The following is a 25136-nucleotide window of genomic DNA, read 5'->3' as shown; positions in this document are numbered from 1 at the left end:
TGATATTACCAGAAATGCATAGAATAAGAAATAAGCGCAAATCCAAAAAAGATTATAATAAGAAGAGGGGGAAAAAAAGGAAGAAAGAAAAAACAAGACGCTTCTCCTTTGTCTTTGTTTCTTGACGTCACCTAGAACTTAAAATTGAACTCTGGCCCCATCCTACAAACAGGAAGTCAAGTTCTCTGCCACGCTTGGCACCACCAGCAGATGGAGCTTTTCCAGCGCTTTTTGGGACCTGTGCTGAGTGAACTTGAAAACCAAGATTGGGGGACCCTGGGGCTTCGGCCTCAGCCGCGCTCCGCCCCTCGCGCGCTCGGATCACTACCCTGTCAGGTCGCTGCACCACACCTCCCGGGTTTGCTAGAAGTGACCAGGCTCGGATTCCTTTTGGGTGAGTGGGTTTGGGAGCAGAACTTGTTCACAGTGCTACTCGGACCTAACATAAACATGTATTCCACTGAGGAATGGGGTCTCGCTATGAAAAAGTCTCCAAGAACTCCCACTTGGCTAAAATCTTCTCCTCCGCCATCTTCAACCAAAGAAAAAGACAAAAGAGAAAGTGAATTTAAAGGATGAAAACCACATTTTTGGTACTACATAAATATTCTCCCAGTCCGGATTCCAGAAGTTAAGCTGCCCGGGTCTGGAAGTCCCTGCCCTCAACGCCAGGCCTCCAGCGGCGGCGGGGCGGAAGGGCGGAGAGCTGCGATTCCTCGAGTCCCAGTGGCACCCAATCGGCCCGGGTAGGGCCTTGGTGCGGCCACAGCTAGGCTCCGCCCCTGTCCGGCCCTCCCAGAACCGGCCCGCCCCAGGATGTGCCCCGGATTTGCCGGCAGCGGCCCCGCCCAGAAGGGGAGGAGATGTCAACGCCTACTGTCGTGATCTGCGCGCGCAGCCTGTCGCTGCTGGATCCTACTCTCTCTGTCCTCCGGCGCCGGGTTCTGGAAGAGCCGGCGACGCGGCGCCCAGCCCCAGCTGAGTGGAGCCAGCCGAGTCTCCGCGGAGGTCCGCAGCCCCGCGCCGCGGCAGCATGGGTACGCGCGGCCTGGCATTGGGCCTACTGTTGATGCTGCTGTGCCCGGCGCAGGTGAGCGGCAGCCAGGGATCCGGGTGGGCTGTTGGGGACGTGGGTGGGCAGCCAGTCCTGGAGAGCGGCGGGCCGTGCAGCAGCTCAGGCGCCCCGGCCCTCCAGGGCGCCCAGGTCCAGCTGGTCCTGGGAAAGTTGCTCTTACGATGGAGTCTCTGGAGAACTCCACCTCTTTGGATTCTTTCTCTGACCACGCACTTTCCCCTGTGGTCTGGAAGAGGATGGCAACTGGGAACTACCGGGTTGGCCTGTTTTGAGCTCATTTCAGCTGTGTTCACCTAATATCTGAATTGAGGATGTGGGATCAGAAGGAAGGAGAAAAGTGAGTAGAGAAGACTAGGGATCTTACTTAAACTGTTTTTTTCTTTTCTTGTGTTAACAGAAGAAATGTCCAAACCTGTAAGAATTTTTATGGGTTTACTTGAGCCAAACTGACCATAATTGCTAGGAAGCAAAATCTCAACAGATTGAGAAAATGCTTGGGGAGAATGGCAGTTTTGCACCTTGTTTTATACATTACAGTCAGGAGGCATAAGGAGTTTTACATGAAATTCATTGGTGATAGATTAGGGAGGCGGGAGAAAGCAATAAAGGAGAAATCTCGAATTGGATAAAAAACTAAAATGAAGAGACAAGTACTTTTACATTTGTGGGTATAGGCTAGTTAACAATTAACATTTTTTTAAATATAAACAAGGTATGTTTATTGATTTGAAAGAGAAAGGAAGGGGAGGGGAAGAGAGAGAGAAACATTAATTGGTTGCCTCCCATATGTTCCCTGAATAGGTATGTGCCCTCACTGGGAATCAAGCCCCCAGCCTTTGAGTGTGCAGGATGACTCTCCACCTGATACATGCTGGCAAGAGCGACAGCCAGCCTTTATAGCACATGGAGATGGCATTTTGGGGTGGGAAACAAGATACCAATGAGGGGTTCCATTGTCGTGACTCTGGTGGGAGGTTGTTTCCTGAGGGGTCTGGAAAAGAGGATTACTCAGCCATTCCAAAGAAATGTTATCTTCGATGCAAAAAAACTTTAGGCTCAGTTTAGGTCACGATTGACCTTTGGCAAGGAAGATACAACCTAGGACATGACTACCCACCATGACTCGCTTTTCGTTAAGAAGCTTTAATGTCACACCATCCTATGTGGTTACTCTTGGTCTCTGAGTTTGTACAGCCCACCATGCAGGCCTCCCCTGACTTTGCCAGGTTTAGGATGTGGCCCCTTTTTCGTCTACACTAAATTCTGCCACATACATAGGAACTCTTTATAGATTTGTGTAGAAGCTCCTACCCCTGTATTTCCCCTTCTCTCCTGAAAATGAAGGTGTAAGGGGAGGTAAAGAAAGGAAGTGATTGGTCAAGCACCGAATTGGAACAGTCTCCTTGGTCTTCTAAGGAGGGCAAGTTGCTTCTTAACTCCTTTTCACATCTTTGGAAACTGAGGCCCAGCTGGGGGTGATTGGCTTTCCCCATGACACAGTACTAGCTAGCCACCGGATGGGGCCTGAAACTTGGTGGCCTGACTTCCTGGGTCAGCTTTACCTTGGGCGTGAGTGCCTCACTGCTGTTTGTGTGTCAGCGGTTTTCTGTTTGAAAATGGGGTGAGGGGGAGAGCAGGGGCATGTGTAAGGATATAGTGCTGATTAACCAGATCAGGATGAAAGAGTGATCTTGGGAATGCTGTGGCGTTGTGCTCGCTCACAGGGGTGTTGGCAGTGAGAGGGTAATGAACCACAGGCAAGGCAGGCTTTCCTGGGACTGGAAAACCCTCTCCTTAAACTTCTCTGTAGTTCTCAGAAGTGAATAGGAGATGCGGACACAGTAAGCGCCCGAGAGCCCGAAGAGCTGTGGCTGTCTCCTGTATGTGCATGTGCGGGCTTCCCAGCAGCGTGGGATTATGGGGCCTGGCTGGGAGGGGAGGCAGAGGAAAGCAAGGTTCAGGAAAGCACTTTGGAAAGAGGTGAACAGGTAATGCACTCACTAGCACTGGCTTTGGGCACATTTCTTGTTCAAGCCTCAGTTTTTTCTGAAGATAAACAATACCGCATAGGATTATTAGGGTTATTAAGTGACATGATACATGGAGAGACCTCATCACTTCAGTAAAAACTCAAGAAATAGTAGCAATTATGTGCCTTAAAAAAATACAGCTGTTTAATTTCCCTAGAGTTTTAGTTAACCATCACATGGACAGGCTTCACATTGTTACATAGTTTTCATTTAAATCTGAAATCCTTTTACCTGGAACAGTATCCAGGCTGATGGCCAAAAGTTCCTCTCCTCCTAGAATTTTTGGGGTAGGCCAGAGGTTGGTCAGGAGACTCTTACAAAACACCTGGAAGCCTTGGACAGGTCTGTTCAGCTTAACTGGAAAAACTCCTAGTGTTATTTTATACATTAACGCCCTCAAGTCTGCAGAGGCTTTTAAAATACCTGAACAGGTCGGGGTGGGGCAGACAGACTGTTGTGGGTGTAGCTTTGGTGTTTGCTTGCCAAGGCCATCGTGCGTCAGCGACAGCTGGACAGAAGCGTTCTGGAAAAGGTCTGGAAGCAAAATGAACCCATGTAGCTACCTCCACTCTTTTATATGGGTCTTAAAAGACCCTACCTCAGACAGAGAAAGCGGAATGGGCTGACTTGTGCCCCTGATATTTGGGGGGTGGGGGGACAAAAAACCTTTCTTCTATCTTCCTTGTCTAAATCATTAATGAGCAGAATAAAAAGAGTAAAATAGAGTATTAGAAAAAACAAAACTGTTTTTAGAATTCTTACCTAGGATAGCATAGCAGCTCATCTGGATTCAGATTGAACACTAATAAAGTCCTTTGAAAGTCTAAAATACATTTTGGAGGAATTTTTGCTTTTCTTAATTTTTAATTTTTGCAGATAATGAAATAAAATGACAGTCCTAGACTGCATGGTTTTTAAAAGCCTTGTTGTCATCCAAATAATATGTGCAGTTTTGAGAAATTACATATATCTCCTGACTGTAATTTTTATAAGCTTTTTCTTGAGGAACTTGGAACATAGTGAGGCCTGAGCAGGAATTAAACCATTAAAATGGCTTTTCCTGAGATGGGGAATGGTTTTGTTTTTTGGCCTGAGAGTATTGAAGAATAACACCCTGGAAATGGAGTGATTGTGGGTAATCTTTCCCATATTCACATTACTCCTTGAGTGATGCTGTGATCAGATATTCTACTAATGTAAGTAGTCAAGGAAAAATAGGTTTTTTATTTTAGCGAGTGGGCAGAAAGAAAACCACTTGCTGAATAGGTCTTTGTATTCCTTCAATGTTTGTCATATTACCCGGAACAAAGACTCCCTCTGGTCATGAAGACAGTATGATCTCTTTCCTGTGTAACCCTTCTTTCTAAAAGGGATGCTTTTCAGAGTGTTTTAAGGATGACATATTACCTACTGCAGAAGTCTGGATCAGACCATCTCTAATCTGATCACAGGCGCCCCTTGCTGCCCTTGTACCCACAGCTCTATGAGGGGCATCAGCCATCCAGCGAAATAAACTACTTCGTTTCAAAAACCTGCGCCTCTTCCAAGGCCCAGTTCAAATGCTCCATCATTCATGACATTTATTATCCTGTTCCCCCAATGAGAACGCCTCCCCTCTGAAGCGCTAAGTCTTTGCTTAAACTTCTGCAGCAGCATTTACTGCCTGGCGAAGGCTTTGGGGCAGAAAGACGTGGAGGTTGTTCTTGATTCCCCCTCTTACCAAGAGTGATCTTGGGCAAGCCAGCGATCCCCTGGAGACTCGGTTTCCTACTTTGTAAAACCGGATTAACAACTATGCCTACGTTTTGGGGTGCTTGTGGAAAGATAGGGAAATATTGTTTGAATGGAACGACTAGGCTGCAGGCTCCTTGAGGGCAATGACTGTATTTTGCCATCTCCATTATGGCCAGGACTCTTGTACTTTTCTGACTCTCCAGATCATTGGGCCTTCGTGGGTTCAAGTGAGAGGGTAGGGTGGGAGATGAATTCGGAGGCTGGAAGAGATCAGAACTGGATTTGCACTTGTTCTGTGGGTGATAATCAATGACCAGCTGTGGCCAGACAGGTTTCTCTGTGCATGGACTGTGCCTCTTATTTTTAGTCTTTGGAATATTTGTTTTGGTAAGAAAACTTTAAAAAAAAAAAAAAAAAAAAAAAAGGGCGCCTCACTGATGCCAGTGTCCTGCTGGGGAATTTGCGAGTGAAGCTTTAAAATTTGTTCCTTATCAGATGACCGCCCCTCAGGCCACAGAGGAACTAAAATGATTGTCTTTCAGTAATTTCATAAATACAAAGCGTTTGCCATAGACAGAGTGTAGAATATGAAAGTAGGTCAAAATAATAAACTATATAGAAAGCAGCCTACAAACTAAAGTGCTATGGAAATGTCAGTAGTTTCTACCCCTGACTTATTCATAGTTGGTGGGAAGAAGTGTGAATATATTTTAAAAATTACAGCACCCAGTGTGCTATAGTAAAACAAGGACAAAATGTTACAAGGGGTCCATTTCTTAGCTGACCCTTGGAGGGTGAACTAATGCTTACCGGGCGGACAAGAGGGAAACTGGAGAAAATTGGGGGGAAATTATACCTGATTGCTACTGAAAACCTGTGTACTTGAAAAGGATGAATTTTATGATATCTAAATGATCTCAGTAAAGCTATTTAAAAATGATATTCTAGTTTACAAGAAACTAAAGAAAAAAGAGTTACCTCATTTTGGCTTAGTACTTCCATTGCTAGGACACCTCTGATCTTTTTCTTTTTGGCGATTGAATTACTGTTTTTATTAAAACATTTTTTATTATTTCCTACCAATAGTATAAATCCCCTTAAAGGTGATTTTTAAAAGGCAGGCTCTTTTGTTATGAAGAAATCTACGAGTGTCTTTCTTTTCACCTCTCTCCTCAAATAGTCTTTCAAAAATTTATTTAATCTTAATTGTATTTTTTTTCATTACCATTTACTCCCCTTATACCCCCCGCCCCCCTGGCAATCACCACACGGTTGTCCAGGTTTGTGAGTCCTTTTTACTCTTGGCTCAGTCCCCCCACCCCCTCACCACCCCCCTTAGCTGTCATCCTGCTCCCTGTCTATGAGTCTGTCCCCGTTTTCCTGTTCATTTAGGTTCCACTTAGGAGTGAACTCATAAGGTAGTTGTCTTTCTCAGACTGGCTTATTTCATTTAGCGTAATGTTCTTCAGGTCCATCCCTAATGTCGCCAAGGGTAACATTTTCTTTGTTACAGCCCGGTAGTATTCCGTTGTGTAAATGTCCCGTAGGGTCCATCAGTAGATAAGTGGATAAAACAACTGATCTTGTTTTGATCTCACAGAATACCCTTCAAGACAGGTGCGGTGCTGTTTTTCCTATTTTGCGGATATGGATATTAGCGTACTCAAATTTGTCACATAACTAGTAAATGGCAGACTGGGGGTTTGAGTCACTGTGTTCTGACTTCTGTTTTCTATTCAAATTCAAAATATTGCTATCAGTTTATTCATATTTAGCAAGTCAAGTTGAATGCGTATTTAACAAGTACTCCCCTTGGCCAGTCAGGCACCTCATTCAGGGCATGTTCCTGACTTTAGTGTGGTTTCTTCAAAAGCAGGGACAACTCAGGGATGGGTTTAGCCTGCTGGCCTGACCCATTGCTGAGTTGCCACACTGTGTGAATGTCCCATAGGAAAAAACCTGCAGACAGTAAACACTTTCATCCTCTTTTATAGTTTTATTTTAGTCTTTTAACTTGGATTGTTTTTCACACTGTGGGTGTTGGAGCTCAGCAATGTTTAATGTTAACTAGTAGTATGACCTTGGATAAGTTACTTAAAGAAACTGCAAACTACTTTATCTGTAAAGGAAAGACTAGCTGAGCCCATTTAACTAAAAATGTATGACCTAAACACCCACCTACAATGGTGCCTGATGCTCACACAGATCATTCTTTGTTATGTGGATATGTCCACCCCAAGTTAGCTGTAAGATTTCCTGAGTTCCTGAGATTTCCATCAGAAGAAGTCAGACCAGCACAGCCTCCAACCCGAATGACCTGTCATATTTGTTTTGTCCCCTCTTTGGAGCTTGAGCTGGGTGTGTCTCTAGGTTCTGCCGTGAGCTCTGTGCATTCAGGACAGTGGCAGAGGTGACAGGACCCAGCCTGCCGTCCACCTGCGATGGGGTGGCCGAGTGCAGGCCCGGAGTCGAGAGCCAGGGCCGTCAGTTGTGCTGAGAAAGTGAGTCATGATCTGACAGCTGCTTAGAGATACAGGTAAAAAGAAGTGAATGGTGCTCACGTCTACGAGCAGACAAGTTTCTCTCGGAAGAGGGACACTTGTGCAGGATCATAACAGATGAGGCAGCCTGTCTCTGACACATTGTCAAAATCTGAGGCTGCATCTTTTGCACCAGCTGAGCCGGAGTTTGAGCAGTGCAACCGCCTGGGGGTGGGCGTGGCAGACAGGAAGGAGAACGCTTAACTCGATGCTCAACATTTCGATTCTCATGACTGGTTTTGTCACTGAGGAGTCATGTGACCTCAGAGAATCTTCTCTGTGCCTTAATTTCCTTACCTGTAAAATGCTGCACTACTGCTTCACGGCGGGGTCTGAGAAGTAAACGAGGCAATGAAGGAGAAGTCCTGTAACTTTGTGTCTTACTGAATGTGCATGACTTGAATATGAGTTACTTAATACTTTATTCAGCAGGATTTTCTAAAAGCAGCTGGGAGAATAGGATTCTGTTGCCAATGTTCAGAGCTTCGCCAAGTGATACGATATGCTTTCATGCAGCTCCCTATTAGAGTCTGCTTAGCAGTTACTGTAGTTCCTGACATACAGCAGAAGGGGCATTTTTTTTAGCCTTTTCTAAACTATTGTTATTGTTGCAAGAAGCTTTCCTATCCTGTCATATACCCAATAATTAAACTCTGAACTATGTTGTGAAATATCCACATGACCTAACCTTTGAAAGTAGATGGCCTAGCCTGGTAACTACGACATTCTGAGTTAAAGCTAAAACAACCAGCAGTTACCCTTTTTGAACTTCTTACATAATCCATTTGAACTTTTTCAACTCATGGTGAGTTTTGATGGTTTCTGAATCGGTAGAAATTGGATGAGTTACTCCAAGGAAATTTGAAAGAAGTATAACATCTGGGCTCTGCCCTTTAGGATTGAATGATCTTTTGACGGAGCCAGTACAAAAGCAAGAAAATACTCTGGCAACCTCTCCCCGCATACTTTGTAATTCTCACAAATATAAAATCTGCTTGGTCCTCGGGCAGGAGCTTGGTGAAGTGTGGTCCAGCCAGAGGCTGTTATTATGAATAAAGCTGGCTTGGGACATGCCAACGCTCACCATTTACCGATTGTCTGTGGTTCCTTTTGAGCTACAACAGGCAGAGTTGAGTATTTACCAGAGACCTTATGGCCCACAAGCCTACGATATTTAATATTTGGCCCTCTAAGGAAATGTTTACCCATGCCTAGGGCAGGCATGACGCCCACCAGAGCTCTGGGCACAGAACACCTGTGGACTTGAGCAGTGAGGACGGATACCCTGAACACCAGCCAGGTGCTGCCTGGGGTTGACCTGCCTCTGCCCCAGGACAGCTCACCTGGGCCGGGGAGCACCTGGACTAGAACCAGATGAAAGGAGTCAGAGTTAAATTAGTGGAGGCAAGGAGTCTTAGGAGAGGCTTATAAGAGGGAGGATGTTCCAAGAAACCTGCAGGGAAAAAACAGTGGGGCTGGAGACCCAGTTTGATACAGTTAAGTGCAGGTCAGGTAGAGCCAAGGGCCAACTGTGGAGGGTATTCAGGGTTTACTTGTGTAAAAGCTATTTAAAAGTAATTGTATTTACATGTGTTTGTGGGTATACACCTCTACACGTTTGCTTGTGAGAGGAATTAAAAGCCTAAAAGACCTAGATCTAAATATAAGCTCTGGTTGAATCTGAGAAATGGGGTGGGGGGTGGAGAAATGAGGAGTTTCTCGTGTTACTTCATATATACCTGTGCTGTTTAAATGCAGGCAAACCTCGGTGATATTTTGGGTTTGGTTTCAGACGACCGCAGTAAAGTGAATCACAGTCTTATAGCTGGTGTAGGATCTTGCCTTCAACTTGTAAAACACGCAACATCTGTGAAGAGCGATAAAGCAAAGCACAATAAATAAGATATGCCTATATTTATGCTAAATAGGTATTGATTCTGTAATTAAAACCAATTGCTCTCTATTTGTCAAGATGAAGGCATAGGTAAATATGGCTCCCTTACTCACACAACCACATCAAAATTACAACTTAACTATAGAAAAACCACCACCCAGAACCATCAGAAATCAGGCTGAATGGAAGTCCGACAACTATGGAATTAAAGAAACCACATCCACCCAGACTGGTAGGAGGGGCAATGATGTCGATTAGACTGATCCCAGCTGTTGTGGGATAAAAATTCGGGAGTGAGGAGTCCCAGTTCCACACTAAACACCCCCAGCCCAGGGTTCCAGTGCCAGGAAGATAAGTTCCCATAACTTCTGGCTGCAGAAACAAGCAGAGGTTAAATGGTGGGAGAAACATCTGGCGTTCCAAGCAGTTCCTCTTAAAGAAACCACACATAGACTTACTCAGACTCACTCCTGAGCTCCAACACCGGGGTAGCAGCTTGAAAGGCACCAGTGGGATATGGGGAGGAACTGAAGTGCTGGGGACAGCTTTCTCCCAGAGAGAAAGGTGGGCAGAGGCCATTGTTTTTTTCTGAATCTTCCCCTCACAGATCAACAGAACCAGCAGGCAGGTGTCATATCTAAGGCTCCATCAACCTGGCTAACACCATTTGTCCTACGCCAGAAATCCCCTGAGGCTCCACCCCACACCTTACTGGCCCACGCAAACTGTTAACAGTGCTTTTCCACGTGAATGGCTGGTTTGGCTTATGCTTCACAACTACCTAAATCCTCTCAAACAAGCAACAACCAGCTTCCGTGAGCCCTTAGCCTCATACCTCTTGCTGAGTGGCCCCAGAGCCAGCACCAGCAGCAGCCAACCTAGGTTCACAGCATGGCTTTGCCTGGGCACCTCCAAGCCCAGCACAAGTCGCAGCCACCTGCAGATTGCTTTGTAGCTCATGCAGGGTAGCCCAAGGCCAAACACAGAGGGTGCTGACCTTGGCCAGAACCGCCTGGGAAACCCCAGGGCCAGCACACCCAGTGGAGAGCTACAGGCCATGTCAGAACATCACCACCCTGCCCCTGCACAGCTGATCCTCCACAGAGGGCAGAGGTTGGTGGTCTGCGGTCACAGCCAGTCCTTGCAGCAGACTGGCCTGGGTAAATCCCTCTCATGGACCTGCTAGCAGCAGTCAAGGCTCAACTACAAGGGGACGGAGTACTCAGCTTGGATGATAGGGGAGGTTGTGCCACTGGACCCTATAGGACACCTACTACATTAGGTCAAACTACCAAGACAGGGAATCGTAGCAGCTCTACCTAATACATGGAAACATACATAGGCTGCCAAAATGAGGAGACAAAGAAGCACTGTCCAAATGAAAGGGCAGATCAGATCTTCAGAAAAGAAACTAAACAAAATGGAGATAAGGAAGCTATTAGATGCAGAGTTCAAAACACTAGTTAAAAAATGCTCAAGGAACTTAGTTAGGACCTCAACAGCATGAAAAGGATCCAGTCAGAAATGAAGGATACAGTAATTGAAATAAAGAACAATTTATAGGGAAACAACAGTAGAGTAGATGAAGCCAACAACCAATCAGAACAACAGGGGGAAAAAATCCAAAAAAATGAGGATAGTGTAAGCAGCCTCTGGGACAACTTTTTAAGAGGTCCAATATTCGTGTCATAGGGGTGACAGAAAGAGAAGAGAAAGAGCAAGAAATAAGAACTCTATTTAAAAAAATAGTGAAAGAAAACTTCCCTAATTTGGTGAAGGAAATAGATGTGCAATGCCAGGAAGCACAGAGTCCCAAAGCAGATGGATGCAAAGAGGCCCACTCCAAGACACATCGTACTTAAAATTTCAAAAGTTAAAGACAAAATCTTAAAAGCAACTAGAGAAAAGCATTTAGTTATCTACAGGAGACTTCCCGTAAGACTCAGCTGTTTCTCAAAGGAAACTTTTCAGTCTAGAAGGTATTAGCAAGAAATATTCCAAGTCATGAAAAGGGCCTACAGGCAAGATTGCTCTACCCAGCAAAGACACCATTTAGATAGAATTAAAGGGCAGCTAAAGAGCTTCCCAAACAAGGAAAAACTAAAGGAGTTTGTCATCACCAAACTCCTTTATTAACATTATTATATGAAATGTTAAAAGAGACTTATTTAAGAAAAAGAAGATCAAAACCGTGAACAATAAAATGGCAATAAATGCATATATGTCAACAATTGACAAACTAAGCAAACAAGAGGAACAGAGACAGAATCATGGACACAGAGAACATTTTGATGGTTGCCAGATGGGAGGGGAGGTGTGGGGGAACGGGTGAAGAGATGAGGGGATTAAGAAGTACAAATAGGTGGTTACAGAACAGCCATGGGGATGTGAAGTACGGTACAGGAAATGGAGCAGCCAAAGAGCTTATATGCATGACCCATGGACATGAACAAAGGTGTGGGGTTTGCCTGAGGGAGTGGGGGCTGCTGGGTGGAGGGGGGCAAAAGAGGAAAAATCAGGACAACTGCAATAGCATAACCAATAAAATAAAAATAAAAATCAGTCATTTACTTTTAGCATTTTAGGAATTGGCAACATTTTCATATACTTAAGACTGTTCTTATGATTAGAAATAGTTCTTTAAGGTTGGTCAGTGACCACAAGAACTGAAGAAATATTTTTCTTTGTATTTGGATTCCCAAGTGGAACTTTACAAGTCCTGTTATTAGAGACTCTGGGTATGTCAAGCGACACTCCGGCTCAAACATTGGTGTGTTTTATTTTACTACTGGGCATAATACTTCCTTCCCCAAGTAAATACTTACTGACAGGAAGTCAGTGCTATTCTGGTATCATAGTAAAGGCAGCTTTCAGCCAGACACCTTACTTGTGTTATCAGTTTCTTTGCTCAGAAAGAAAGCGAGGGGCCTGTACACGAGCCCTTGACTGCCCGGCATCCCTTTGGTATTGTCAGCATGTGCCGCCCTGACCGTCCAGGGAGCTTACAGTGCGCCTGTCCGCTTGCTCGGATCCTCACTGCTCGCTGCGTGGTGGTGATTGGGAGACTGAGAAGTCTAACAGCCCCGGTGCCAGCCGGGTCCTTGGTGGGAGGTGGAGATGAGGATGGCCCAGGCAGCGGGCCCCTGAGGAGCGACCCTCAGTGCCGCCGTGAGGAGTGAGAGCGTGAGAGCGCTGGCTCCCAAATCAGCCAGGGTTTTCGTAGGGTCTGGCTCTGCCATTTCTCGGATGTGGCCTCAGAGGAGTCACTTCGCTTGTGTAACCCTCAGTCTCCTCTTCCATAAAATGGTGTTATTTTAGTACCAGCTTCACAGACCTGAGGATTAAGGGAGCTAATACAAGCCTCCTTAGCAAGTGTTTAGATGCTGAACTCTGCCTGGGTGGGTCAGGAAGGCACACGGGGAGGTGACCATTGGAGAGTGGCCTTCACAGTACCAAGGAGGGTATGGAGTGTAGGGGAGGGAGGCCAGACCAACAGGGACTGTGCAGAGACAGGTCCCACCTAGTGCAGGACAGGGAAGGAAGGGTGGGAGATGAGTGTGCGGCAGAGCCAGGTGGGCCTCCTGGAACTTGCCTCAGAGGCCGTGGGAGGAGTGGAGCGGAGGTTTCTGGGAATCAGAAAGCCTTGCAGCAGTGGCTCAGGAAGAGCCAAGGGGCAGCTGTGCCTAGGAGACATTGCTGAGGTCTGGATGGAAGGTCGAGGTTGACAAAGAGTGGCTGTGGGCCCAGCAGGGAAGGAGTTTGAAGAGGAAGAGGCGCAGGGAGTGCACCAGGGATCCTCCCTTGGAGGTTGGTCGGGAAGGTGCCTAGGCTTAGACCCAGTGGCCAGAGATGGGCAATGGCAGAGGTTTCCGAGAAAAGATTAGTTTCATTTTGAGCACCTGAGGTTGTCAGGCAGCTAGTTGGAGGCAGGAGAGAAGTTGAAAGTGGTCTGACTGAGAGGGAGAAGGAAATTAGAACAGCGTTTATAGGCAGGAGCAGGTAGGTGGAGGGACCAACAGAGAGTTGCAGTTGAAAATGTGGGAGAGAAGGTCAGGTGGCAGAGGGTTGTGGAGGCAGCTCGGGAACACTACCTCCTTAGGACCCTGGGGCGATGGAGGGCAGCTCTCACTTTTTAGCTGGAGGTAAGAAGGAGGTGAAGGTAGAGAGAGTCTTTGAGGTGGAAGAGAGGCAGTCCCCGCCCAGAGCAGCTGTATGAGTGCCTGTGCACATGTATATGCCTCACACAAAGCCGCGAGCAGGAGGGGGTGTGATGTTAGAGTGAAGACCTTAATTATGCAGTAGATCATATTTTATTAAGACTGTTTCCGGAAAGTAGAATGTCCTGGCTTGAATCCTGGTTTCTGGTTCGGCCACCCTTGGACAAGTTACTTAGCTTCACTGCGCCTCACCTCTTCCTCTGTAAAATGGATATAATAATAGCACCTTCCTCATCGGCTCACCCTGAGATTTTATTAGGTTAATGCGCAAAGAGCAGTTCAGACCATGCCTCGCACATAGTAGGTGGCTCATAAGTACTTTGAGCCCCACTGGCTTAGGGCTACTGCATTAGGCGGATGGCTTTGGGAAGCAAGCCTAAGAATGTGGAGTCAAGCCCAGTTTTTCTGGGCCCAAAGAAACCTTGGGTGCTTTAACTTCTTCAGGTCCCTGGAACCTCTTTGCTGAGGTCCCAAACAGTTGGAAGACATTACTAATAATTCCTGATGTTTGAATGTGTAGTGCTTTAACGTTTACCAAGTCCTTCCATGTGTACTCCCTCATTGGACCTTCACACCAGACCTGTGAGGTAAGAGGTGATTATGAGCAACAGTTCACAGGCAGGAAGAGCTGCTCGGTGACATTCAGGCGCCTGCTCCAGCTGTGATTGTCCTTAACAAGCACATTGATTGCAAGCCCTCCCCCTCGCCCCCGCCCCTTCTACCAGCTGGCTGAAAATTTTGCTTTGAAATAAATGATGTAGATGATAAAGGGTGATCTTAGTGAACAGGGACCAAGTAGCACTGAGCCATCTTTCTTTTCAGAGCACTGAGAGCTGAGAAAGGGGAACTTAAACCCCAGTCACGCATCCTGCTAGTCATGCCCGAGTCTTGACGGTGGTTTGTTGACTGGATTTCTGCCCCTCCAGTGGGTGACATGCCCGAGAGCTACCCAGCTCCCACCCATGGCCCAGACTGGTTTGTCCTTTTGGTCTGTTGAGAATTCTGTGAGGTCTAGCAAGGGGTTCCTTCTATTTAAATTACATGTCAATAACAGAATTACTGTTTGCTTAATCAACTTGTTTGCCTTTTAAACTTCAATAGATGGAGGATGGCCTTTTAGTTGGAAACTCACAGTCTTGGAAAGAACAATAGTTTCCCTAGAATTGCTAGGTTTATGGAAATAATTATGATTCTTTTTGCATAAAAATGGTGATGGAATTTTGCAGCATCTTGCCAAAGGTTTGGTATGTGGTGCTGTTGAATACTTGTCACTTCCTCATTTGTATCATTTCCCTCTCTTGTGGTCTAAACATAGGACTTTTAATGAACCAAGATAGGGCTAAGTCGTAATTTGTTTTAATGTCTCTGAAGAATGAATTCAGAGACAACCCATATTGACCCCTCAGACTCCTTCCACCCTAGGCTTCCGCTTGTTTTTTTCTTTCCTGTTTTTGGGGCTTCAGGGCCTGTGGTGAGATTTGTATCTCAAAGCTGGAGACAGACACAGACTGACTCAGCTCCTTACGTGCGCATGGGTCATGTGCCACTGCCACTGCTGAGAACATGCACTCTGATGCCTCTGTGCAGAACTTTCTAAAATGGCTTTCGCACCAGGTATCTTGGGAGCCTGGTTACTTCTCCATGTCCTCCGTTTCCCCAGGGGACAGGTGACTGCAAGATTGCACAAGCCTGTGGCCCTGGCCAGCTTGGCGGAGCTCGGTGGCCATGCCACTCCGACACAGTGATTCACGCTGCAGCTCCTCCCCTCCTGAAGTTTGTGACAGCCTTGTGACTTTCACATGAAGGCTCTGAGTGGCTCTTGAGAAATCTTTACATAAGAGGTTTTAAATTTTCCTTTTGAGGTTGATGAGGTGATTTTCCCTAAAATTAGCACATTTTCTACTTTCTACGTATCTTAAGGATAAGGTGTTCATTCTTGCTGCTGCATCTTACTTAGGACTTAACTGATGTTTGTGGTTTGTTCTTCATGTTAGTCAGGTTGTACTGTTAACCTAACTGTATATAGAAATGCTCTTTCATTATTTAGAGCTCATAGTTCCTTACTCAGCTGTGCAAAAATAGCATCTTAGTAATCACCAGCTCATAGTCTATCTTGCTTTTCTCAATGCTGATTCTTAGTAATTCTTAAATGGAACTATAGCTCTCTCTTACGAACAAATCAACTGACAGGAAGTAGAAATCATGTAGATAAGTAGTTCCTGTTACCTACTTCACTGACTGACTTGACAAGTCCTTGTGGGGCATTTACTTATTTTAATTAATATTTTTCAAAATGTTAAATTCACCATTGCCTCTTGTTACCTCATTTTGCAGGTCGCCTTGGAAGGTTCTGTAATGGTGCTTAAGTGGGTGCTTTTTGCTGTTGGAATTTGTTTTACCCTTGAGGCCCTGGTGAAATGAGTTTTGTGTTGACTTCCTATAGGCATTTTCACAGTCCTGTGTTTGGTATGGAGAATGTGGAATTGCATCTGGAGATAAGAGGTACAATTGTGAATATTCTGGACCACCAAAAGCATTGCCACAGGATGGGTATGACTTAGTGCAGGTAAGTTCATTATATTGGGCATTGGGAACATAAAATGCTAATCAGAGATCCTCTGTAATTATATCTTCATTGTTATTGTGAGGTGGGAGTTGAGGTGAAACACCAATAGGCTTAAATCTTATCCCAATCTTACATGTAGCACATGATGGCAGAAAAGATAATATAACTCCAGAGGCTCAGCGTTTCGGGAGCTGACTTGGTGCCTTTCTCATGAAGTTTCCCATTAGCAGGTTACTATTTAGGGACTGACCTTGGTACCTCAGATGTGTGCTTTGCAGCTTCTTCAAATTATATTAGAAGTTAGCTTTTTTTTTGGTTCCTAGATTTCAGGACTTGAATGGACTAGGTTGCTAAGCGGCTGTGACTTCTCTGTCCTCTGTTCATTTTAGTGATTCCTTGGGTTTCCACCAAAAGCCTGTGACCTTTGGCTGCTACCAGTATTCTGTTTTCTGTTTCTCTTTTACCATCCCTGATACACAACGATACTAGAAAAGAATTGTGCAAGTCAAGGCGAAAAGACTGGTTTTAGAGGCTTAGTAATCTAAAATCAAGTTCATATCATAGCTGGGTCTCCGAGACTCCCTTGCTCCTTTCATTGGAACTATTAAAGACCTTGGCTTTCCCGGAGTGACTAAATGGAAATAAGTAGTAAAAAGCATTCTGGTTACACTTTTAAAAAACCCCAAAAAAATCCTAAGAAGAGAGGTGAAATGATTGGTGAAGAGAGGAGAGTGAGCTTCTAAATAAGAAAAAAATGTGAGATGACTCTACTTTTCTGAATCCCTAGTTTAGAAATAGTAAATTGATAGCCTTTTGAAAGGACTCTGCCAGAACTTTGCAAATAGGTGTCTTATCCTTGGTTTCTAAAAAGGATTATGTGAATAAAATTGTCTTATTTCATTGAAGAATGTTTCTCCTGTGCTACCCTCATTTCCACACTTTCTCACCCAAAAGGAGCTCTGTCCAGGCTTCTTCTTTGCCAATGTCAGCCTTTGCTGTGATGTTCAGCAGCTTCGGACGCTGAAAGACAACCTGCAGCTGCCTCTGCAGTTTCTGTCCAGGTAGGCTGACGGCGAGCCAAACAGACAAAGTGGGTTTAGGTACAGCAGGTCCTCAAATAATGTCATTTCGTTATAATATTGCTGAGATGTCCTAGGAACTTAGCTCTTGTTTATATCAAATATTCTGCGGTGATGTTGGTTTTATTTTACGTGGTTCCACTCAAAGTCTTAAAGCCTAACCACGACACTACACAAGACCTTATTGCACTTGTTAACCAGTAACATTCTGATTTTCTGTAAAAGTTTTTATTTTAAGAAAACAATCTTATGACTTCTCAGAAATAATGAATAATTTCTGATAAAGTAATAATTATCAGACTTATTTCTTCCTAGTTACATTCCGAGTTGATACTTTTTTTTTCTCTGAGATGTCTTCACTCCAAAGGGTAGCTACACTGTGAACTAGGTCCTTTCAGACTTGAGCCCCTTTGCCCCATGGGTGGTTCTGCTCGGGTCTCTGACCCAAGACCCTCATCTGTGGAGTCCTCTGCGTCGCCTTCGTCTTTCTACCTCCCCCGGTTTGCACATTGCTCTCTCTTCCTTCAGTGACATGTGCTGGAGACCCCATCCCCAGTAGAGCTGGACTTTGGTAACTGTTAAGATTTTTCTGGCATAGTTGACTGGTTTTATCAAAATTAGTTTGCTGTTTAATCTGTCTCTATGAGCAGGACAGTTACATAATAGATGTTCTTATCTAAGCTTACACAGCAGTTCTCAGTGTGCAAAAGAACAAGCTCATGGTGGTCTTTAGAACAGCATATTGTGACACCTTTCGAAATTTTTAAACATAGGCACCCTGATAAAGGTGGATGGAAGGACACAGGAGGGGGAAATGCTTCTCTGTACGGACACTGCTGCCGGCATCACTGCAGCTGACAGGGCCCAGGTCAGAGTCCACTGAGGAATCTCTGCTTCTTCCCAGACATTTGTGTCTGCAGTATAATGACAGATCAAACGTTACAAATCTAGCTGGGCCAGCATATTCTGCGGAAGGCTAGTGGATGTTGATGGAGCCAGACTGAAGCCATGATTCAGTCAAAATATATTTCTTTAGCACCTGCTCTAGGGGAGGCATTATGGACATCAAAAGATAACCAAGTTTTGTCGATGGTGTCAGAGGTAACAAAGCTTTATCCATAACAGCTAATGATGAGAAGCTAATGTATGGAATATCATGCAGCTGTCTAATTGATGGTTATGGTGAGTAAATGTAGTAACATGGAAGGAGGTTTGTTAATTCATGGAAAGTTTTAGAAAACTGTGCGCCCCAAGAGTTATTTTTGTTATAAATGGTGTATTGTTGTTCCTGTTTTTTCAAAGTAAAACATAAGGCTCCCGAAAGAGAGTCAGCGTGTGTGTCTACTCCTTCGCTGTACCAGAGGCTTTGAAGGCTGGGAACACACATTCCTTGTTCTATGTCCCGCATGGTCGTCTGAATTGGATTAGAGCAATCAGTCTTCACTGGCTGTGTTCCAACACCACATTTCTAATGAAACAATAGTTTTTGCAGATAGCTCTGAATCAAAAAGGAGAGAAAGTTCTTTTGCCACATAACTAGTCAGCCTTAAGAGCTTAAACTTCAAACCCGAAGTCCAGCAGACAGCTTGTTGTGCTCCTGAAAACCGAGCGCAGCTGAAGTGCATGGTGCCAGAGACCTGCACCGCTGCTCCCTCGTCTCTCTTTTCAAGTCACAGGAAATCCGCTTATGTTTAGAGAGGGCTGAGGGATTATCTGGGGCTTGGCCGAGGGTCCTTCTGAAGGTTATGAGATGAGCATTTCATTGTGTTGTGTAAATCTCATCTCCCCCCTCTTTTTTCTTCTTAATAAAAATTGTCACCATGATGAGTCTAAGTCCCTTTTGCTTCAAGTCAAAGAAAACATTTCTCTAAATTATAAAGAGCAGAATTCAGAGAAGTGTTTTTCTCTTTCTGAAATTACATCTGGACAACATAGTGTAATAATTAGGGCAGTTTTTAGAGAGGTGTCTCAATTTGAACATGAGGTTTTAGGTTTAGGACTGCTGGGTTTAATATGTCCTCAAGGTAATTCATTTGTCATTTTACAATAAATTTTAAATATGTCCTGTCTATTTTAAATCACCATTTTGTTGATCCTATTATCTGTGACATCATACGAAATACGGTTACTTTTTCTTTAGATGTCCATCCTGCTTTTATAACCTAATGAACCTGTTTTGTGAGCTGACATGTAGCCCTTGGCAAAGTCAGTTTCTAAACGTTACAAAAACTGGAGATTATGTTGATCCTGTTACAAAAGAGACGAAAAAAAACGTAGAAGAACTACAGTACTATGTTGGAGAGAGTTTCGCCAATGGTGAGTAAACTTTTAATTATTATTCTTTTATAGTTGATATCAGGGCCGTGGGTCAAGTTGCTCCTTTTGGTAGTCCTGTCAACTGTGTGAAAGTGACAATGTTTAGTTCCATTGGCCATGAAATGTGAGTTATTTCTTTGCTTGTATCCTACGACTTGGACTACAACTTATAAAAGTCTCCTTAAAAAAGGAGATTTGCTTTAACTCCTTCCTAACTGTAAGATCCCAAATGGGAATTTTTAGTATGTGCAATTTTTACTTTTGTACATTTTAGAACCCAGTGGGACTGTGGGTCCATGGGACCTGAATTGTGTAACTTTCATGAATTACTACAAGACTGAGGAGAGGGAGTGGAAGGGTAGAGCTAGTTGGCAGAGGTGAGGAGATTTTGACCCTGGACAAACAGATCACCATAAGGAAAAGGAAGAAGGTATAACAAACAAGGGAGAGTGTGCCCCAATAACTCGAAATAATAGAACAACCTGAAAAAGACCATATAATGTTTGTCAAAAGTCACTGAAATGAAAGAATTCTGAAAAGAGTAAGATACAAGGGGGAAAGAATGAACAGATTAGAAATAGAACCAGCTGGATCTATTAATGAGAATAGTTATCTAAATAGACTAAAAGATAAGCAGCAGGTCAGACACAGCGAAATAAAAAATGTGCCCAAGGATAACCTATGAAAGGAGAGCCTTAAGAATTTGACAGAGTTGTTGATTAGAAGAGCAACATACAATTTTAATTGTAATGATCAATTTTAAAATGTAACAGGAAAAAATTTAACAGGAAAAAGGTTCCATTCACAAAAGCAACAAAAAATAAGAGACCTAGCAATAAATTTGCCAAATGATGTGACATAAAAGACAACCTAGTGAACAGAGAGGTCATTCTGTCTAGAAACAGAACCATGCACATGAAAATTTGATACCATTTAACAAGAGCGTTGTTAAAAATCATTAAGGGAAATGTGGGCTAGTTGATAAATGGAGTGAGAAAATTGATTATACTGTTCATCTAATTTTTATTTTTGTGTATGATACTAAAAACGCATAGATTAAAAATCCTAATCTTAGAACTTTTTATAAGTAAATATAGAATGTCTTTATGACTTTAAGGTGAGGAGGAAGGATTCTAGACAAGAGAGGAAAAGCAGAAACCATAGGTGAAAAGTTTTATAAGTATAAATGATTGCCCTGGCTGGTGTGGCTCAGTGGATTGAGCACTGGCCTGTGAATGAAAAGGCTGCCGATTTGATTTGGTCACGGCAGGTGCCTGGGTTGTGGCCAGGGCTGCAATGGGGGCGTGTGAGAAGCAACCAATCGATGTTTCTCCCCCTCTCTTTCTCTTTCCCTTCCCCGCTCTCCTCTCTCTGAAAATAAATAAATGAAATCTTTAAAAAGAAATAAATATAAATTATTAGTATCTAGAGGAACCAGTGAAATGTAGATTAAAACAGTAAGCTACCATTTGATATTAAAGATTGTCACAAATTATAAAATTACTCAATTCCAAATATTGGTGAGGTTGTAGAGCAATAGGAATGCCAATAAGTTGGTGCAAGTGTTTGAAAACCATTTGAAAAAGAATTTTGCAATGCCTGGCAAAGTTAAAGGTAAACATACCATCATCCCAGAAATGCTGTAGCGGAACTCTTAGTGTATGTAAACAGGAGAGCCGTATAAGAACATTTGTTGTAGCATTTCTGTGAGATGAAAAATTGAAGACTTTAAGAGAATGAGAAGACAAACACAGACTGGAGTAAAATATTTGCAAAACACTTATTTCATAAAGGACTATTTCCCAAAATATATGAAGAACTTAAAACTCGACAATGAGAAAGAGAACAGCCCAACTGAAAAGTGGACAAAGACCTGAACAGACACCTTATGAAAGGAGATATATGGATTGCAGATAAGCAAATGAAAAGATGCTCCATTTCTTAGGAATGGGGAAATTCCTAAATAAGGAATTAGGGAATTCCAAATTAAGACAACAATAAGATGTGACAACACACTTACTTAATGGCCAAAATCCAGAACACTGGTAACACCAAATGCCGGCAAGCCTGTGGAGCCTCAGGAACCTCTCATACATTGCAGGTGGGAATGCAAAGTAGTACAGCCACTTTGGAAAACAGTTTGGTAATTTCTTAGAAAACTAAAAATGCTATTACATATGATCGAGCAATCATGTTCCTTGGTATTCATCCTGAAGTGTTGAAAATGTATGTCCACACAAAAACCTGCACATGAATGTTTATAAAAGCTATATTCATAATTGCCAAAACGTGGAAGAAAGCCAGATGTTCTTCAGTAGGTGAATGGATAAACTGTGGCGTATCCAGACAATGGAATACTATTCAGCACTAAAAAGAAATGACCTATCGACCTATGGAGACACGGAGGAACCTTAGATTCATATTACGAAGTGAAGGAAGCCAACATGAAGAGGCTACATGCTGTATGATTCAGCTCCATATGACACTCTGGCAGAGTTGAAACTGTGGAGACAGTAAGAAGACCCACGGTAGCCAGGGTGGGGGAGAGCAGGATGACGAGCTCTGGGGGTCTTCCGGCACCGAAACTATTTCTGATGTTGTAATGGTGGATACGTGTAGTTGTCCATTTGCCAAAACCCATGGAATGTATTGTACAGCATCTAGAGTGAACGCCAGTGTAAACTCGGGACGGCTGGGCGACAGTGACGTGTCAGTGTAGGTTCACCGCTTGTAACGAACGTTCCACCTTGGTGCTGTTGATAGTGAGGAGGCTGTGCTTGCGTGGGGGCAAGGACTATGTGCTTTCGGCTCGATTTTACTGTGAACCTAGAATTGCTCTGAATAACAAAGTCCGTTTTAAAAAACAAATAAAAATATCAGAGACACTAAATGCTAATTAAGAGAATGGATAATATATTGGAGTTTATCATAGTCTATAATAGAATACTTAAAACTGTTCAAATATATGAGAGTTGTGGCAGTCCCATGAATGACTTAAAAAATATTGACTGAAAATAAGTAATATAAGAGTACTACAGTACTGGTACATTAAATAGTACTACGTATTTAAGGATATATCATTAAAATATAGAAACATACATGGGAAAGGTAAACATCAAATTAAGAATTGTGGTTACCCTAAGGAAGGGAAGGTGGTCATCGGGAGGGATAGTCAGGGGACTTCAATTGTATCTATAGTCTTTTTTTTAATGTTGAGGCAAATGTTGTAAAATAGTAAGATTGATACAGTGGGGGTGGTGAGTAAATAAGACTTATAGTCTCCATATTTTCTGTATGCTTGAAATATTTAATAAAATAACCTGAAAATCAAGTGGTAAGCTGGAAGATGTGATGGAATTACCCAGAAGCCAACAGGGTTATAAAGATCATTAAAGAAGTGACATATGGGCCCTGGCTGGTGTGGCTCAGTGGATTGAATGCTGGCCTGTGGTCTGAAAGATCACCAGTTTGATTCCGGTCAGGGCACATGCCTGAGTTGCAGTCCAGGTCCTGGTTGGGGGCATGCGAGAGGCAACCGATGGAAACATCAATGTTTTTCTCCCTCTCTTCCCCTCTCTCTAAAAAATTAATAAATACGCCATTAAAAAAAATTTTTTTAAAGTGACATGTAGGATAAAGTGAGGAGCTCCGAAAAAAGACAAGAAAGAGAGTTGGAGAGAGAGAGTAAGCAAAAGAGTAATAGCTGAGGATTTTCCAGAATGGATGAGAGATGAGTCCTCATACTTAGGAAAAGAAAATGAATCTTCAAGCAAGATATCTTAGAAAGAAATAAAATATACAGAAACCAAATGTATTTCTATGCACCTGCAATGTACAATATGAAAGTGAAATTAAGAAAATAATTGCATTTATAATAGTATCAAAAAGAATGAAATACTTAGGAATAAATTTAACAAGGGAAGAGCAAAACTTACACTCTTTAAAACTATAAAACATTATTTAAAGAAATTAAAGAGGATCTTAAAAATGAAATGCCATCCCATCTTCATGGATCAGAAGCCTTACTATTGTTAAGGTGACAGTACTGCCCAACTCAATACATTTGCAATACAGTCCCTGTCAAAATCCCAACTGACTTCTGTGTGGAAATTGACAGGCTGATTGTAAAATTCACAGGGACTTGCAAGGACCAGGACCTGCTAAAACTGTCCTGAAAAAGAACAGAATAGGAGCCCTCACACATTACAGTTTCAAATTTAACTACCAACCAATGGAAATCAAAACACTTTGGTACTAGAATAAGAATAAACATATAGAACAATGAGACAGAATTGAAAATACGGTTCACCATGAACAGTGCAGGTTTGAACTGAATAGGTCTGCTTATACTTAGATATTTTTCAATTGACCCATGTGGTTTAATTGACTGCAGTTCATTGAACTGCAGTTGATTGTTGCAGTTCAAATACATGTTGTTCAAGGGTCAGCTCTGCAGTTGGGAATCCACATATCTAGAGGGCTAACTGTGTGGGAGGCGCCGGCAACTCCCACATTGTTCGAGAGTCAACTGTAAACCCATACATCTCTGGTCATCTGATTTTTGACAAGGCTGCCAGGACCATTCAATGGGGAAAGAATAGTCTTTCAACAAATGGTGTCTGAATAACTGAATAGCCACATGCAGAAGAACAAAGTTGGAGCCCTGGCTAGTGTGGCTCAGTTGGATGGAGTAATGTCTTGTAAACTGGAAGGTCATGAGTTCAATTCCTGGTCAGAGCACATGCCTAGGTTGTGAGTTTGGTCCTGAGTCAGGGCGCATGCAAGAGGCACCTGATCAAAGTTTCTCTTTCACATCGATATTTCTCTCTCTCTCTCTCTCTCCCTCCTTACGCCTCTCTCAAAAATTGATGTGTCCAATAAGCTTATGAAAAGATGCTTGAAATCATTAGTTATCAGGAAAATGCAAATCAAAACCACAGTGAGATACCACTTCTCATCCACTAGGATGGCTAGAATCAAAAAGTCAATAACAACAAGTGTTGACAAGGATGTAGAGAAATCTGGACCTTCCTCTGCCACTGATGGAAATATAAAATGGTGCAGTCACTTTGGAAAACACCTGGCAGTTTCTGAAACAGTTATGCATAGAGTTACCATATGATCTAGGAGTTCCACTCACAAGGAAAATGAAAACATGTTTACACAAAAACTGTACACAAATATTTATAGCAGCATTATTCATGATAGCCAAAAGTGGAAAAACCCAGATATCCATCAACTGATATATAAACAAAATGCGGTATATTCATATGACAGAATATTATTTGGCCATGAAAAGGAAAGGAGTGCTGATACATGCCAGAGCATGGATGGGCTTTGAAAACATCAAGTTAGGTGAAAGAAGCCAGTCACAAAAGACTACAAGTACATATTACATGATTCCATTTATACGAAATGTCCAGAAGAAACAAATCTATAGACAGAAGTAGATTAATGGTTGCTTAGGGCTTAGGGGGTAGAGGGAGTAGGGAGATAAGGGAACATTAGCTAAAGGGTTGAGGGCTTCTTGTTTTAAGGTGATAAGAATGTTCTAAAATTGACTGTGGTAATGGTTGCACATATTCTTAAATATACTAAAATCCATTAAATTGCAATTTTAAATGATGAATTACATGGTCTCTGAATTACATTTCAGTAAAGCTATTTTTAAAAGAAACATATATC

At 43.1% G+C, this 25136-nt stretch overlaps 1 protein-coding gene across 1 annotated transcript in view; it reads left to right on the top strand.

The window, feature by feature from the left end:
- Nucleotides 1-896: 896 nt before the first annotated feature.
- NPC1 (NPC intracellular cholesterol transporter 1) overlaps nucleotides 897-25136 on the top strand; it is a 50980-nt gene continuing 26740 nt past the window's right edge. The window contains exons 1-4 of the mRNA XM_054583450.1: nucleotides 897-1090; nucleotides 15934-16056; nucleotides 17011-17117; nucleotides 19276-19451. Coding sequence (XP_054439425.1) covers nucleotides 1034-1090; nucleotides 15934-16056; nucleotides 17011-17117; nucleotides 19276-19451 — 463 coding nt within the window. The 5' untranslated portion in view covers nucleotides 897-1033. The remainder of the gene's footprint in view (nucleotides 1091-15933; nucleotides 16057-17010; nucleotides 17118-19275; nucleotides 19452-25136) is intronic.

Source organism: Pteronotus mesoamericanus, unplaced genomic scaffold, assembly GCF_021234165.1.
Source record: "Pteronotus mesoamericanus isolate MK-2021 breed Mesoamerican mustached bat unplaced genomic scaffold, CSHL_Meso_final contig_74, whole genome shotgun sequence".
NCBI classification, from domain to species: domain Eukaryota; kingdom Metazoa; phylum Chordata; class Mammalia; order Chiroptera; family Mormoopidae; genus Pteronotus; species Pteronotus mesoamericanus.
The sequence above is the reverse complement of the archived record's forward strand: the minus strand, read 5'-3'. Positions and strand labels throughout refer to the sequence as shown.